Source organism: Engystomops pustulosus, chromosome 3 (assembly GCF_040894005.1).
Source record: "Engystomops pustulosus chromosome 3, aEngPut4.maternal, whole genome shotgun sequence".
NCBI lineage: Eukaryota > Metazoa > Chordata > Amphibia > Anura > Leptodactylidae > Engystomops > Engystomops pustulosus.
Genome location: NC_092413.1, coordinates 18,095,902 through 18,109,905, shown reverse-complemented (window position 1 = coordinate 18,109,905; position 14,004 = coordinate 18,095,902). Strand labels below are relative to the sequence as shown.

General features: G+C 45.8%; 1 protein-coding gene across 2 annotated transcripts in view; it reads right to left on the bottom strand.

The window, feature by feature from the left end:
* The window catches only part of LPGAT1 (lysophosphatidylglycerol acyltransferase 1), a 60,153-nt gene that overhangs the window by 19,996 nt on the left and 26,153 nt on the right, over positions 1–14,004 (bottom strand). For both annotated transcript variants that reach the window (XM_072140175.1, XM_072140176.1), the window contains exons 3-5: positions 7,240–7,358; positions 2,692–2,787; positions 477–750 (exon numbers count right to left, since the gene is read on the bottom strand). In XM_072140175.1, the coding sequence (XP_071996276.1) occupies positions 477–750; positions 2,692–2,787; positions 7,240–7,358 (489 nt within the window). The remainder of the gene's footprint in view (positions 1–476; positions 751–2,691; positions 2,788–7,239; positions 7,359–14,004) is intronic.

The window sequence follows — 14,004 nt, the reverse complement described above, 5'->3', positions numbered from 1 at the left end:
GGACTGTTCCCTGTGATGCACAGCTATGTGACGTGTTCTTCATTTTGCTGCACACAGAGCTGCAGGTGCTGATCCGATCGTTATAAGAATGTGATTGGGGCTAATCGATTTCGGAGACAATTCTGGTCTCTGATGCTACGTGACCACCTTCCCCACCGGAAACACTAACCCTTCATCCAATACAGCGACCATGTCTGGGTATAGCCTAAAAGATGAGCCCCGTCAGCCATTACTTGCTGTGGGATCATTATTACATTTGTTTATAAATTAAAAAGGGGGTCCTGGGTCTGGAATTCCCCCCCCCCCCCCTCCCGATTGTATATATGGCCGCCAGGACAAAAATACAAGGGGTTTTGGAAAAGTTTAGTCATGCCCCCTATGGAATCTATCACTGGAAGAGTCACAAAAAACTTTCCCCATGAAAACTTTTGACCGGAAAGCAAACCTAAAACTTTTCCTTGCATTGCTGTCCTTACCCGCCTGCGCCCTGTCGCCCCCTGCTGGCGTGCCGTTCTCTTGTTGTGCCAGCAGTGTCTTCAGGATGACTTCCGTAGCCCCCAGTCTCGGGAGGGTGACATGAGTAAGAAATGGCAGGTTATTTTTTTTGGCGTATAACTGGCTTGTTTCCCTTCTTTTCCTGAGAAAGCCGCCCTCTGGGAATAAGATGATCCACTTTCGGTCTCGACTTCTGTAGTATTTCTCTAGGTGGACCTTCAGGAGGACCAGCTGCTGGTCACGGTAAGCTTTGCCCTATGGAGACAGAAAACGGATTATATCCCGAGTGCTTTAAAGGGATGGTACCATGATAGGGGATAATACACTGATCGGTGAGGGTCCCCCGCTGATCACAAGAGCAGGACCCCCCCTGTAATCAGTGGAGCATCAGTTCAAGCATGAATTCTGCCACTCCATTACGTACTATGGGAACAGTTGGATATTGCTGAGCACAACGCTCGGGTATCTCAAGCGCTCTAATAGACAGTGATTGGTAGAGAACACTCACAAACTATAGGATGGAGGAGCAGGACACATGCGGATACACGTTCCCCCGGATCAGTGGGGGACACATCAGTCAGACCCTTACTGATCAGATTAATGTGCACGAGGGATAACATGCAGCTTGGTACAACCCTTTTAAGCTGCAATTCACAACATAGCCACTGTACATTGTATGGCAGTGTGCGTCACAGGCAGTAAAGAAGCCAAAGCCCTACACAGTGCAGGTGACCTCTGGCTCCCATCCTCAAAGGATCTGTGGACCACCATCGATCTGATACTTTCCGAATCCTCTGGATTTAACGGGTAGAGCTCCTTTAGTTCAGAACAGCCATCTACAAGGGGCGAATGTCTGCTCTTCAACCTCCCCCCCCCCAAGCCCTGTTCCTTTTTGCCGATTAGCTTAGTCTATACAGAGTCAGATGTAGTCTGGGACACGCCCCCCCTGTCTTATCATTGGTTCAGGAATAGCATAAAAATATAATCAAGTAAACAAATATTTCCATTCATGACAGCTGGTAGATATAGCTAAAAATAAAAATCTATCATACAAGGATTAATGGGACACCATTAAACTACCAGTCCCTCTGGTAGGGGATGAAATGTCCTTTCTAAAAATCCCTCTTATGTGAAATCTCACCAAATTATCTTTAAAAAAAATTTCTTCCCAAGTCATGTGAAAAGGAGCAGAAGAGGGCGTCACATTTAGAGGGTGCAGGGGAAGCGTCACTTCACACACCCCCATCTTCGTTTCTATAGCACTTAAAAACAGGACAGTTCTGGTGTCATACTTAAAAGATGAGAATCTTCTCTTTGACTGCATCCGGCTGGTTGCTCCACGAGTTACAGAGCCAGAGATACAGACCGTTAAAGACATAGATGGGAACTGGATCTTTATCTGCAGCTTGGATTTTGAAAAAAAGCCTTTGGCTCCCTGCATCTCCAGTTCTGAACTGATCTAAAAACCTCAATTAATGAGATTCTAATCTTTGATATGACACCAGCAGCATGTTTCTAGGTGCCACAGGACTGAAGACAGGGGCATCTGAAGAGACTCTCTACCTACAGCCTCCAAATTTGACTCCTCTCAGGGATAATATGATTTCTCTGCTCATTTTCACATGACTTTGGTGTTTTTTTGTTTTTCTTGTTTTTTTTTTTAGGTAATTGGGCGAGATTTCGAATAAAATAGGGAATTCTAGAAAGGACATTTCATCCCCTATTAAGGGGGTTAGTAGTTTAATGGGGGTTAAATCTGGTGAGAGGTTCCCTTTAAAGGGGTTTTCCCAGAGGATCGGCCCCAACTTGCTGATCAGTGGGGGTCTAAGTGATAACAATCCCAAAGATCACAAGAACGGGGGGAGCGGAGGAAGTCAGATGTACCCCTGTCGTACCCCTTGTGGCTCTCAAAATGAGTGTAGCAGTCGGTTGCACATGGCCAGGCTGCCCCTTTCATCATCACACGGAGCTGACGGAGATTGCCGAGTGTGAGTACTCACTCAGCTCTCATCACCGAGACCCCCACCGATCAGTTTCGGGGGAAAACCCATATAAGGAAATGGGTTGAGTTTTACATAAAAATAAAAAAAAATAATAAATAATATATATGGAAAATATATGAAAAATAATAACAATGGAAAAAAAAAAAAAACCTGCACAAATTGTCACACCACATACATAAACCGATTCACTTACCTGTCGGATAAAAAAGTCTCCGTGCACGAGGGACACGATCCCGAAGTTTGTGTATTTGAAAATATGATCCATCAGCCACATCATTTGCCGCACGACCTACAGTATAAAGAGAAAAAAAGTTAAATAAAAATTTAAAACAGAAAGCACAAAATTCATCCAACTTGAAACCCGGCAGAGACCATGGACGACTTATAATTGGTCTCCTAGAAAGAGCATGTCCTGCCCTGACCCTGCAGCAGCAGCGGTGGCCGAAACAGCTGAGGTAAGAGAGTCGCTGCACACTCATCTTCATCATGGCCATCACATCATCGTTATCACATTGGTCGAGGACGTAATCAGAAAAAAAAAAAAAAAAAAAAAAAAAAAAAAAAAAAGAGTAGTCGTGTCCTCAATCTTCACGCTATTCCGTACAGCAGAGTTCGCTCTAGGAGGAACATCAGGAGCAGGGAAGATCCTCACACTGCTGTGCTCTGTATAGGCATGGTTAAGTATCGTCCTGGGAGATCTGTGTAAATGTACCCTTGTGTATGGCAGTAGCAGCAGGACTCCCGATTTCCTTTCCTGGATTGTAGCTGGACTTAGGAGATTTCTGGTTAAATATTTCAGGAGAGGGCAAGGGCAGGGGAGCAGTTTGAAAACAGATGTGTGACAGACACCCCCACCCAATGCACTAAGTACAGCCACAATCCTGGAATATCAATCCACTTTTCACCAGTCCTGCTGCTTAGTAAGGCCAGTTGCCCACTACAACGTTTGATCTGTGAAAAATGCTCAGAGCAGTTTACTGGGCCAGAACTCACTTTTGGGCAACCAGACTAAGACTACCTTCATGTGGCCACCATGGATTTCTTTTACACCTGGTAACGGGTGTGGTGCTGACATGCACACGCTGACACCATTTTTGCACATTGCTGTGTGCATGAGGACTTGCACCACGCACACAAAGATATAATTACACATCTCTCCAGGGACAATACCAAATCACTCGCCGCAGGTTTACATGGTCAAAAAAGGATTGGTGCTCAATATCAGATCAATAGGGGGGGCACCAGGTGTCGGACCCCCATCCATCTGATACCGAGGACAGCTAATCAATATTCTATAAAACTGCCCTAGCAATAATAGAGACTTGTGTGTAAGAGTCTATCCTGGTGCTGAAGGATAAACGCACATCTTTCGGGTCCATTGCTGGTCCCCATTACCCTACTCTGGCGGAGCCCAGTGACCTGCAATGTCCATCTGCAGAACCCAAGGATCACGCGTCGGGGAGACGTCCACGGCCGGCAGACGGCACACAGCACCCGGCCTTGTACGCTACAAATCCCTTGGTCCGCTGCCAATATAGATTGTTCAATGATTCCCAGAAAGCCAGTGATTGGCAGCGGGAGGCCCGGGCATGAGAACGCCATCTACAAGAAGGGCCGCAATAGACGCAAGGCCATCAGATCCTGCAGCAAGGGTCTAGTGAGGATTGCAATTGTGCCATTGGTAATGCAGAATATAGATCGGCCTCTGCAGCCAGGGGTCTGACTGGGGATTGTATCTTCATCTTCATACACAAGATCATGGGGGGGGGGCGAATGACAATACCCTGCCCTCAAAGCTGTCCCGGAGGTCCCCAGATACCAGTGGGTTACGTCTTGTACTGCAGCTCACCTCTTCTAAATTAAACTGCAATACCACACACAACCTGTGCACACTGGTGGCGCCTTTTCTGGAAAAAAAAAAGTCATTTTTTTCCATAATGTTTGATTAATTTAAAGGGTCTGTTCAGTGACAACAAGTTAGCCCCTATACATAGGATAGAGTCTCAATGACGGGACCCCCACGGATCACGAGAATGACAGTCCGTTTTACAACAGATGATGGAGCAGCCAGTTGTGCTTCTCTATTTATCTCTATGGTGCTGGCGGAGATAACAGAGCGCCGTACTCTGCCATCTCCGTCAGTTTTGTTGACAGGGAATGAAGCGGCAGCTTAAAATGTAGGACTGGACACTTTCTTTTGGGGGGGCAACTGGGATATGACGAACCCCTGTTCTCGTGGACCCCAGATCCCCAATCAGCAAGTTATGAGGTATACTGTGGATAGGTGCCAACTTGTTGTCACAAAACAATCCCTTTAAGGACATAGCAAGAGACATCTCTGAGGTCCTACTTCAAGTCCAAGACTATAAAGTTTGGTGATCACCTTTAAAAGGAAGGCCACCCATCCCTTTAAAGGACTGTCAAAAAAGCGCCGTACAACACGGTCTCCTCCGTACAGGTGGCGGGGCATGACCACCGCTGCACCAAACTGCTCCCCGCTGCTGTAGTGCAGAGAAATGAGACCGAGGGGTTTGGGATCAAGGTCTTTAAAGGGATTGTCTGTCACCAGATGTAACCCCATTAAACCATCAGCCTTTCAGGTCTGGTATGAAATCTCCTTTCTAGAATTCCCTCTTCAATATGAAATCTCATCCATTAAAAAAAAAAATCTCCTCCAAAGATATGTCAAAATGAGCAGAGAAGAGTCATATTAACTGAGATGAGTCAAGTCTAGAGGCTGCAGAGGGAACGTCACTTCAAATGCCCCTGAAAACATTGGGGCAGATTTACTTACCCGGTCCGTTCGCGATCCAGCGGCGCGTTCTCTGCGCTGGATTCGGGTCCGGCCGGGATTCATCAAGGTAGTTCCTCCGCCGTCCACCAGGTGGCGCTGCTGCGCTGAAAAGCATCGAAACGCACTCAAGTTCACCGAGCCGGACCAAGTGAAGGTAAGCGCGTCCCAAGCGACACTTTTATTGTTTTAAATGCGGCGGTTTTTCAGAATCCGTCGGGTTTTCGCTCGGCCACACCCCCGATTTCCGTCGCGTGCATACCGGTGCGCCACAATCTGATCGCGTGCGGCAAAATCCCGGGGCAATTGGAAATATTCGGGTAACAAGTCGGGAAAACGCGAATCAGGCCCTTAGTAAATGACCCCCATTATTCGTTATCATTATCCGGTTGTCTAGTAACTAGAAACAGGTTTCTGGTGTCATATTAAAGATCACACATCAGGCTGGCGGTTCTGGGAGATACAGAACCAGAGCTGCAGACAATGAAATACATAGTTAGGAACACATGGAGCAGTTGTCTATGTATATAACAGAAGACAGAGGCGTCTGGAGTGACACTCCCCATGCGCCCTCTAAAAGCGAGACTCATCACAGGTAAAACATGACTCTTCTCTGCTTATTTTCACATGACTTTGGAGGAGATTTTATTTTTAAAGGTAAAACGGGTGTGATTTCACATACAAGAGGGAATTTTAGAAGGATCCCCTACCCGTCTAAGGACGTCTAAGACTGCAGGTGTAAGACTATTTAAGGTTTGTTTGTAGTCTGTAACCTTGGTGACACAATCAGTCTCATTAAACGCTGTGCACTTTGCTGAAATTGGTGACAGATCAGCTTTAAGAATCTCTCTGACTAACAATGCCTGCTGATAAAGAGTTACAAGTCCTCCCCATATACACTAATTAGCTGTTCCTTAATTACAGACGGTTTTCTGATATGCAAATTAGCTTTTCTGACTCATATCTGCAGGTTGTGACTCTTCTCTCTCCTGGGCTCAGGACCCACACATTTTAACTGACAGCTCTGTCTCTTCAAATCACTGCCCTACGCCCTAAAATTTAACTACAGACATATATAGCTCCAATTACTTATAGGAAATATTGTGTCAATTTTCGGTGCTTTGTGTTACATTCACGTCTTGTGACTATAGTGACATCAGCAAAGGTCCTTTAGCCTCCTAACATAAACAAACTGTACCCCATGTATGTATCTGATCACATGAAATCACAGCAGCTTCCATGGAGGATGGAGGGGAGTAGAAATCCATGTGATTTCATGTGATCAGACACATACATGGGGTACATTTTGCAAATGTAAAGGGTACATGACCTTCGATGACATCATCCTGGTCACATGACCTAAACTGCATGGGGAGTAGTAGATGGGAGGGGCTGGACGAGCAGGAGACATCCCCTCTGATGCAGGTAATATAAGATAAAGTTAATATTATGAGGATGGAAGGGAAACAATTTTTAGCTAAAAGAAGGGTGTCAGTTAATAAAGCTCTATGGGAACCTGTCACTAGCTGTACATTTAAAAATGTGGTGACAGGTTACCCTTAAGTAATGTAATTTTCCAAAAACGGGTAACAGAGTCCCGCTAACCTCATGGTAAGTGCAGATTTGCGCTTTCTGGTGATGACCTTAGTACACTGATGTGTGGCATGGATGTAATAGAGTGCCAAGGTGTCCATAGCACCTGAGGGAGGTAATATTTTGAGGACCACCTGATCCCCATGCACTATGTCCAGGTCACCATGCAATGAAGGATATGGAGCGGGTAAGTATTTGGGTGCAGTCTCACAATTGGGCTTGATCCATAGAAGCTTTGCCCTAATCATTAAAGGTAATGTACGTTTTCATAACAAAGTTGTGTTTTCACTGTCAGAACACTCATTGCCGAGCGTCTAATTTGCCCCCCACTTATCCCCTCTCGGTCGGGCATCCTACCATGCTTTTGTCCTGCAAGCACATCATTAACGTGCAGACGTCCCCCGTCGCCTGATGATTCACCAGCATTACGGCTTCGTCTTCTGTGATCGTGTGAACGTCGTCTCCCCATTCAATAACTGCGGATACAAGACAAATGGCTGTTAAGGCTTCACAGGGCTCCCGGGGAGAGAATACGCACCGCAAAGATCACACATCAAGTAAGACTCCTGAAGACGAGTCAGGACAAGAGGCTCCTGCCGTCATTGTAACCAATTATATCATCTTTACACATTTAAAATAATTTGAAAAAAAATAATAATTAGAAATGGCTTTGTATCACCATGGTAACAGACTGCAAACAAATCCTTTGTAGTCTGATGTTTCGGTCACAGTCCCTTCTATCTGCCCCCTCCCTAGGGAGGGACTCCAGGCATTATAGGGGTATATAATCATCATGATTACAGTCCGGCAGTCCTTGTATCATACATCACTACGATGCACGTGGTCCCATCACCAGCGCTGTGGACGGTCCATGAAACAGGACACTGCACAGTTCACCATTTACAGACTGAGCAGCACAGTGTGAATGCAGAGCCAGACTACACACGGTTTGTTTGTAGTCTGTCACCATGTAGACAAAGTCTTAATAAAAGCTGTTGACATTTATTCTTAAAGGGGTTGGCCACTTAGAGAAACTGTTAAGCGGGTAAGTTCCTAATAGGGTCACCCATATTATACTTACCCTACAAAAATTTCTAGTGTGCACCCAGAAGCCGCAGGTCACATGACTCCAGAGCAGCAGGACCCAGGACTTCCTGTGACGTCCCGTGTCCTGCTGGCTCCAGGATGGGGAGAGATAAACAGTCAGTGGATGAAGTTCACCGGAAACTTTATCAGGAAAATATTAATATAACAATAATATTAATAAATAAATCTAATAATGTATACACACACACACACGACCCTATGAGGGTCTTATACCCCTTTCAAGTGTTCAATAAGTGGCCAACACCTTTCAGTAATATAATTTGCTAAATGCAATGGACACATCAATGGCTGATGAAACAGCTGGTAATGTACAGTCATGTGGGCCCCCAGCACTTCTGGACCCCCCTGGTCTGGCATCCATCCAATACATCTTACTTCTTAAAGCTGCACATAAAACCACTGGGGTCTCACACCTAGTAAATGGTAAAGTCACCAGAACAATTCTCCGCTACTTTCTGATTCCATGCAATCTTCACGCTGTTATTTATTCCTATTTCTGAAACATGAAGGTTCTAAGACATTACAAGCGACGTGATAAGTTTATTGTTCAGGTTAATTGGCGATGAATCAATAGGATTTATGATAAAAATTAAAATAAAAAAAATTGCACTCACATTTGATGTATAAAACGTGAAATATAAGGGTAAATAATATCCTCTGCCGGACTCTGTAGGAAACATTCCATATGTATGGCTGCGTAGGACTAAAAAGAGCTTACACCATCCTGTAGAGTGTAAGCTCTTAAGCCATTAGTGAGGGGAGGCCGCTGCTGGAAAAGCCATTAGTGAGGGGAGGCCGCTGCTGGAAAAGCCATTAGTGAGGGGAGGCCGCTGCTGGAAAAGCCATTAGTGAGGGGAGGCCGCTGCTGGAAAAGCCATTAGTGAGGGGAGGCCGCTGCTGGAAAAGCCATTAGTGAGGGGAGGCCGCTGCAGCTTCATTTTGTTAATTAGGGGAGGCCGCTCTATTGGACATTTTATTAGGCCTAAAACCCAAGAAGCAGTCTGATGCAACTAACTCCCATCGCGAGGAAATATTCTTTTCCTCACAGGAAACGGGACATTATAGGTGTGTGGGGGGGGGGGGCTATAGAAAAAGGAGTATTATAGCGTCCCCTTGTCTGCACCCCCTTCTTATACACACGGACATCAGGAGGGGGCTACAGAAAGGGGGCTGTGGGAAACAGCATATAAGATGGGTTGGGGTTAGACATGGAGTATATGTGGGGCACACAAATTTTGGGTGCAGCCGGTACCTGGATACAGAGGGGTTGGGGGCCGCTGCACTAGAATGCGCCAATAATTATTTTTGCACTGGAGTAGAACAGGACGATGACCCTCAGTAAGACTCCGGCACCTCTGCACACAGACGAGACATAACACGGCCGTCCTCTCGGAGACCATACATGGTAAAGCAGATTTTCCTCTTAGTTCAGCATGAATAAATGATCTGATCTTATAAAGAACAGACGCCACGAGACGCAGAGATGTGCACAGTCATGATGTGAGGAGCAGAAATAGACCTGAGGGTCACTCACCATTCCCCAACCAGGAGGAAACTACAGAGCATCGTCTACAGCGTCTGGATTGTATATGTACGGAGTGATAATTTAAAGGGATTGTCCACTGTCAGAAAATAATTGATACTGTATGTGCAATGAAAACTGATACAATTTTCCAATATACTTCCTGTACCAATTCATTACAGTTACAGATCTCTGCTTGCTGTTATTCAACAGGAGGCTTCATTCCCAACTTCCTGTGAAAAAACACCGGTCCCTGGTCATGTGATGTCACACAGGTGCACGGCTCGTTATATCCCTGGTCGTGTGATGTCACACAGGTGCACGGCTCGTTATATCCCTGGTCGTGTGATGTCACACAGGTGCACGGCTCGTTATATCCCTAATCATGTGATGTCACACAGGTGCACGGCTCGTTATATCCCTGGTCGTGTGATGTCACACAGGTGCACGGCTCGCTATATCCCTGGTCACGTGATGTCACACAGGTGCACGGCTCGTTATATCCCTGGTCGTGTGATGTCACACAGGTGCAGGGCTCGTTATATCCCTGGTCATGTGATGTCACACAGGTGCAAGGCTCGTTATATCCCTGGTCATGTGATGTCACACAGGTGCATGGCTCGTTATTTCCCTGGTCGTGTGATGTCACACAGGTGCACGGCTCGTTATATCCCTGGTCATGTGATGTCACACAGGTGCACGGCTCGTTATTTCCCTGGTCGTGTGATGTCACACAGGTGCATGGGTCGTTACACCCCAGGTCACACAGGTGCACATAACACTTGTGGGACACTCCACAGCAATGATTTTGCGCAATAGGCTCCCAAACTCCTAAAACAATGTGCAGATGTTGTTGCACACCCAGCACCCAAGAATGACCTGGTTTACTGGAAGCCACCCCGCTATCCCAGGAACATATAACGGAAAAGCCAATAGAAAGGGCAACGGATATCAGGAACAGTGTTTAGGGTCGGTCATAGGGGACCCAACATTGTGGCAGGAGATTGTGTGTCCGGCACCAGGTACAGAAGCAGCTGCTCCTCCACTCGGAGAGGCTTTGTGATGCACGTAAGAGCTGGAGCCTCCAGGGGTCAAAAGGATACAAAGCACAATGGGTACAGAGCAGCTCCCGCAGCAGAGACCGCTGCCATGCTCTGCTACACTAAGTGACAGACAGTGCACATAGGGTAATGAAAAGGGAGCTGACCCGCAGAGCTTACACTCCATGAGTCCAGCCCAAAGTGCCAGCACTCTATATAGGAGAGACGACCCTGACTGCAAAGTCTTAAACTAAAAGCTTAACCCTCTCCTGTAGGGGGTCGGCTCTTCGGGGCAGGGACCCCTCTCCTGTAGAGGGTCGGCTCTTCGGGGCAGGGACCCCTCTCCTGTAGAGAGAGGGTGGGCTCTTCGGGGCAGGGACCCCTCTCCTGTAGAGAGAGGGTGGGCTCTTCGGGGCAGGGACCCCTCTCCTGTAGAGTGTCAGCACTTATGGGTAAGATACCCTGCAGAGTATCAGCATCCTGCCCAAAAGAGCTTACACTCTAAAGGAATACATATAAAAATACTTAAATGCAGTCAAGATTCATAGGGCAGTTCTTCAGAAAACAAAGCTCTGGGAAGTGCTCCTGCTGCCTGTGAGGCCACGCCCCCAGTGCACTTCCATGAATGTAGATACATTTTTCACAGTCCTACTGCTACTAACAATGTACACAAACAAACCTTGGACAAATCAGCCTAACACATTGCAACAAATCACCTCCGACTACTCGGATCTCACTGTACACAGGATAAATAGTGAATTATCGTTCCTGGACTTAGTCCTCGGCCAACTGCGCGTTTACTGACATGATGGGAAGTATGAACTAAGGGGAGTTCACTATATAACTATTACAGCAGAGTTTGGCACAATGTGTCAGGTAATCAGGTACAATGGATGCACAAAAAAAACCCTGTTTTTTTATTGATCTAGAGGATGATGTGGCCACAAAGTATCAGCTCCTATTATATATACAATGATGTCAGTGTCCTGCGCTGTGTACAATCCTTATCTGTATGGATACGCAGCAGCCCGACACGTACCGACCCCACACCACAAGTGCAAGAAATCCTCTGCTGTATTAACAGACATAATGATTCTACAATATCTACTAACAAAAACCAAGAGGGGATGATCAGTACTTTGTACACCATTCTCCAGATAATACTGATCCAATACATGACATTACTTATCCTGTACTGATCCTGAGTTACATCCTGTATTATACTCCAGAGCTGCACTCACTGTTCTGCTGCTGGTGCAGTCACTGTGTACATACATGACATTACTTATCCTGTACTGATCCTGAGTTACATCCTGTATTATACCCCAGAGCTGCACTCACTATTCTGCTGCTGGTGCAGTCACTGTGTACATACATGACATTACTTATCCTGTACTGATCCTGAGTTACATCCTGTATTATACCCCAGAGCTGCACTCACTATTCTGCTGCTGGTGCAGTCACTGTGTACATACATGACATTACTTATCCTGTACTGATCCTGAGTTACATCCTGTATTATATTCCAGAGCTGCACTCACTATTCTGCGGCTGGTGCAGTCACTGTGTACATACATGACATTACCTATCCTGTACTGATCCTGAGTTACATCCTGTATTATATTCCAGAGCTGCACTCACTATTCTGCCGGTGCAGTCACTGTACATACATGACATTACTTATCCTGTACTGATCCTGAGTTACATGCTGTATTATACTCCAGAGCTGCACTCACTATTCTGCTGGTGCAGTCACTGTGTACATACATGACATAACTTATCCTGTACTGATCCTGAGTTACATCCTGTATTATACTCCAGAGCTGCACTCACTATTCTGCTGCTGGTGCAGTCACTGTGTACATACATGACATAACTTATCCTGTACTGATCCTGAGTTACATCCTGTATTATACCCCAGAGCTGCACTCACTATTCTGCTGCTGGTGCAGTCACTGTGTACATACATGACATTACTTATCCTGTACTGATCCTGTATTATACTCCAGAGCTACACTCACTATTCTTCTGTTGCAGTCACTGTGTACACTTCTACATGTCCAAATCCTTACGTACGGTTATATCCTTACGTATGCTGAAGAGGTCACGTATGTACACAGCTATTGCACCAGCAGAATAGCGAGTGCAGCTCCACAGTTTACTATAGAGACAAATAGAATCTTTAAACGCACAATTACATATATGTTCCTATAATTCTAAGAGCAAAATAAAACAGAAACAGAAAAATATATGTAAGGCAGGAGGAAGATCAGAGTATTCGGAGCAGAGATCTTGGGTATCCATGGTCATTACCATAATCAGCTCATTGATGATGCATTTTTGTACTTTTTGTGCAAGACACATTGGTGATATGTACTAAGGGCATGTTATACAGACAATAGACTGTGAGCTCTATGGGTGCAGGGACACACAACAGTAAAATATAAGGTTTCCAAAAAAAATTGCTGTGAAATATGTTGGTGTTACATAACGCTGTACACTTGGCCTCCTTCCCTCACAGGGCAGCGATGCCAACATGACTCGGGGGCATTTTATTTTAAGACGCAGCATATGTCAGGATCACAGGGCCCGGGGGGGCGTAAACTTTACATTGTGCCGCTTATCCTATAGGCGGCTGTGAAGCCTCAGATCTCTAGAGACGGTATAGACTCAGAGCCCCTCACCGGGGACACCCAGAACACCCGGATTTTCCCATAAAGTGTCATAACTCAAATCATTGGATTTCCTCCATTATTACTCCTGGAATATTAAGTATGTGACACTGGGACGTCTGCCATTAGTCATCGGTCACCACCAATATGTATAGATATAATATACACTATAGAAATATCCTTATAATATTCCATTATCCGACATTCCTAGACATCACAGATTGAAGTGTCCCCCGGGAAGGTCGAGATGGGACGTGTAAAAGACGTCCGGACACAATTAGTCTTTCATCCGTGACCGTCCTGCCTTATCAGCTACTCCCTAGATTCTCCCGGGGGCGAAAGACAAGTGCAAACTAGACAAGACGTTTCAGTGCCGAGACTGAGGAATCTTTGTTGCGGAGCCACAATGACAAGGAGGTTTCCAAGACGTCAATGGTGGAATGTGCAGAATATCTTCCATCTCTCCCTATAGCCCGTCACTGGAAGACTTACACAGTGTACATGCATGTTCTTGGGGAAAGGGGGCAGTATAGAGCGGGTTTGTGCTGATGCACATGTCTAGTTCTTTTGGAGGAAGTAAAAAACGATGAAAGAGGTGCAAACACCCGACCGATTATATATTGTAGGTTACTTCTGGAGTAGGGCCTATAGTGTCTACAGAGATGGAAGCACAAGACACCATCAAATTTGTAGAAGCCAAACCACAATACTACAACTAAGCTTCGATTCAAATGAATAGTAACAGAGCTGCAGTTACTTCACTTGGCCACTACACAAATAA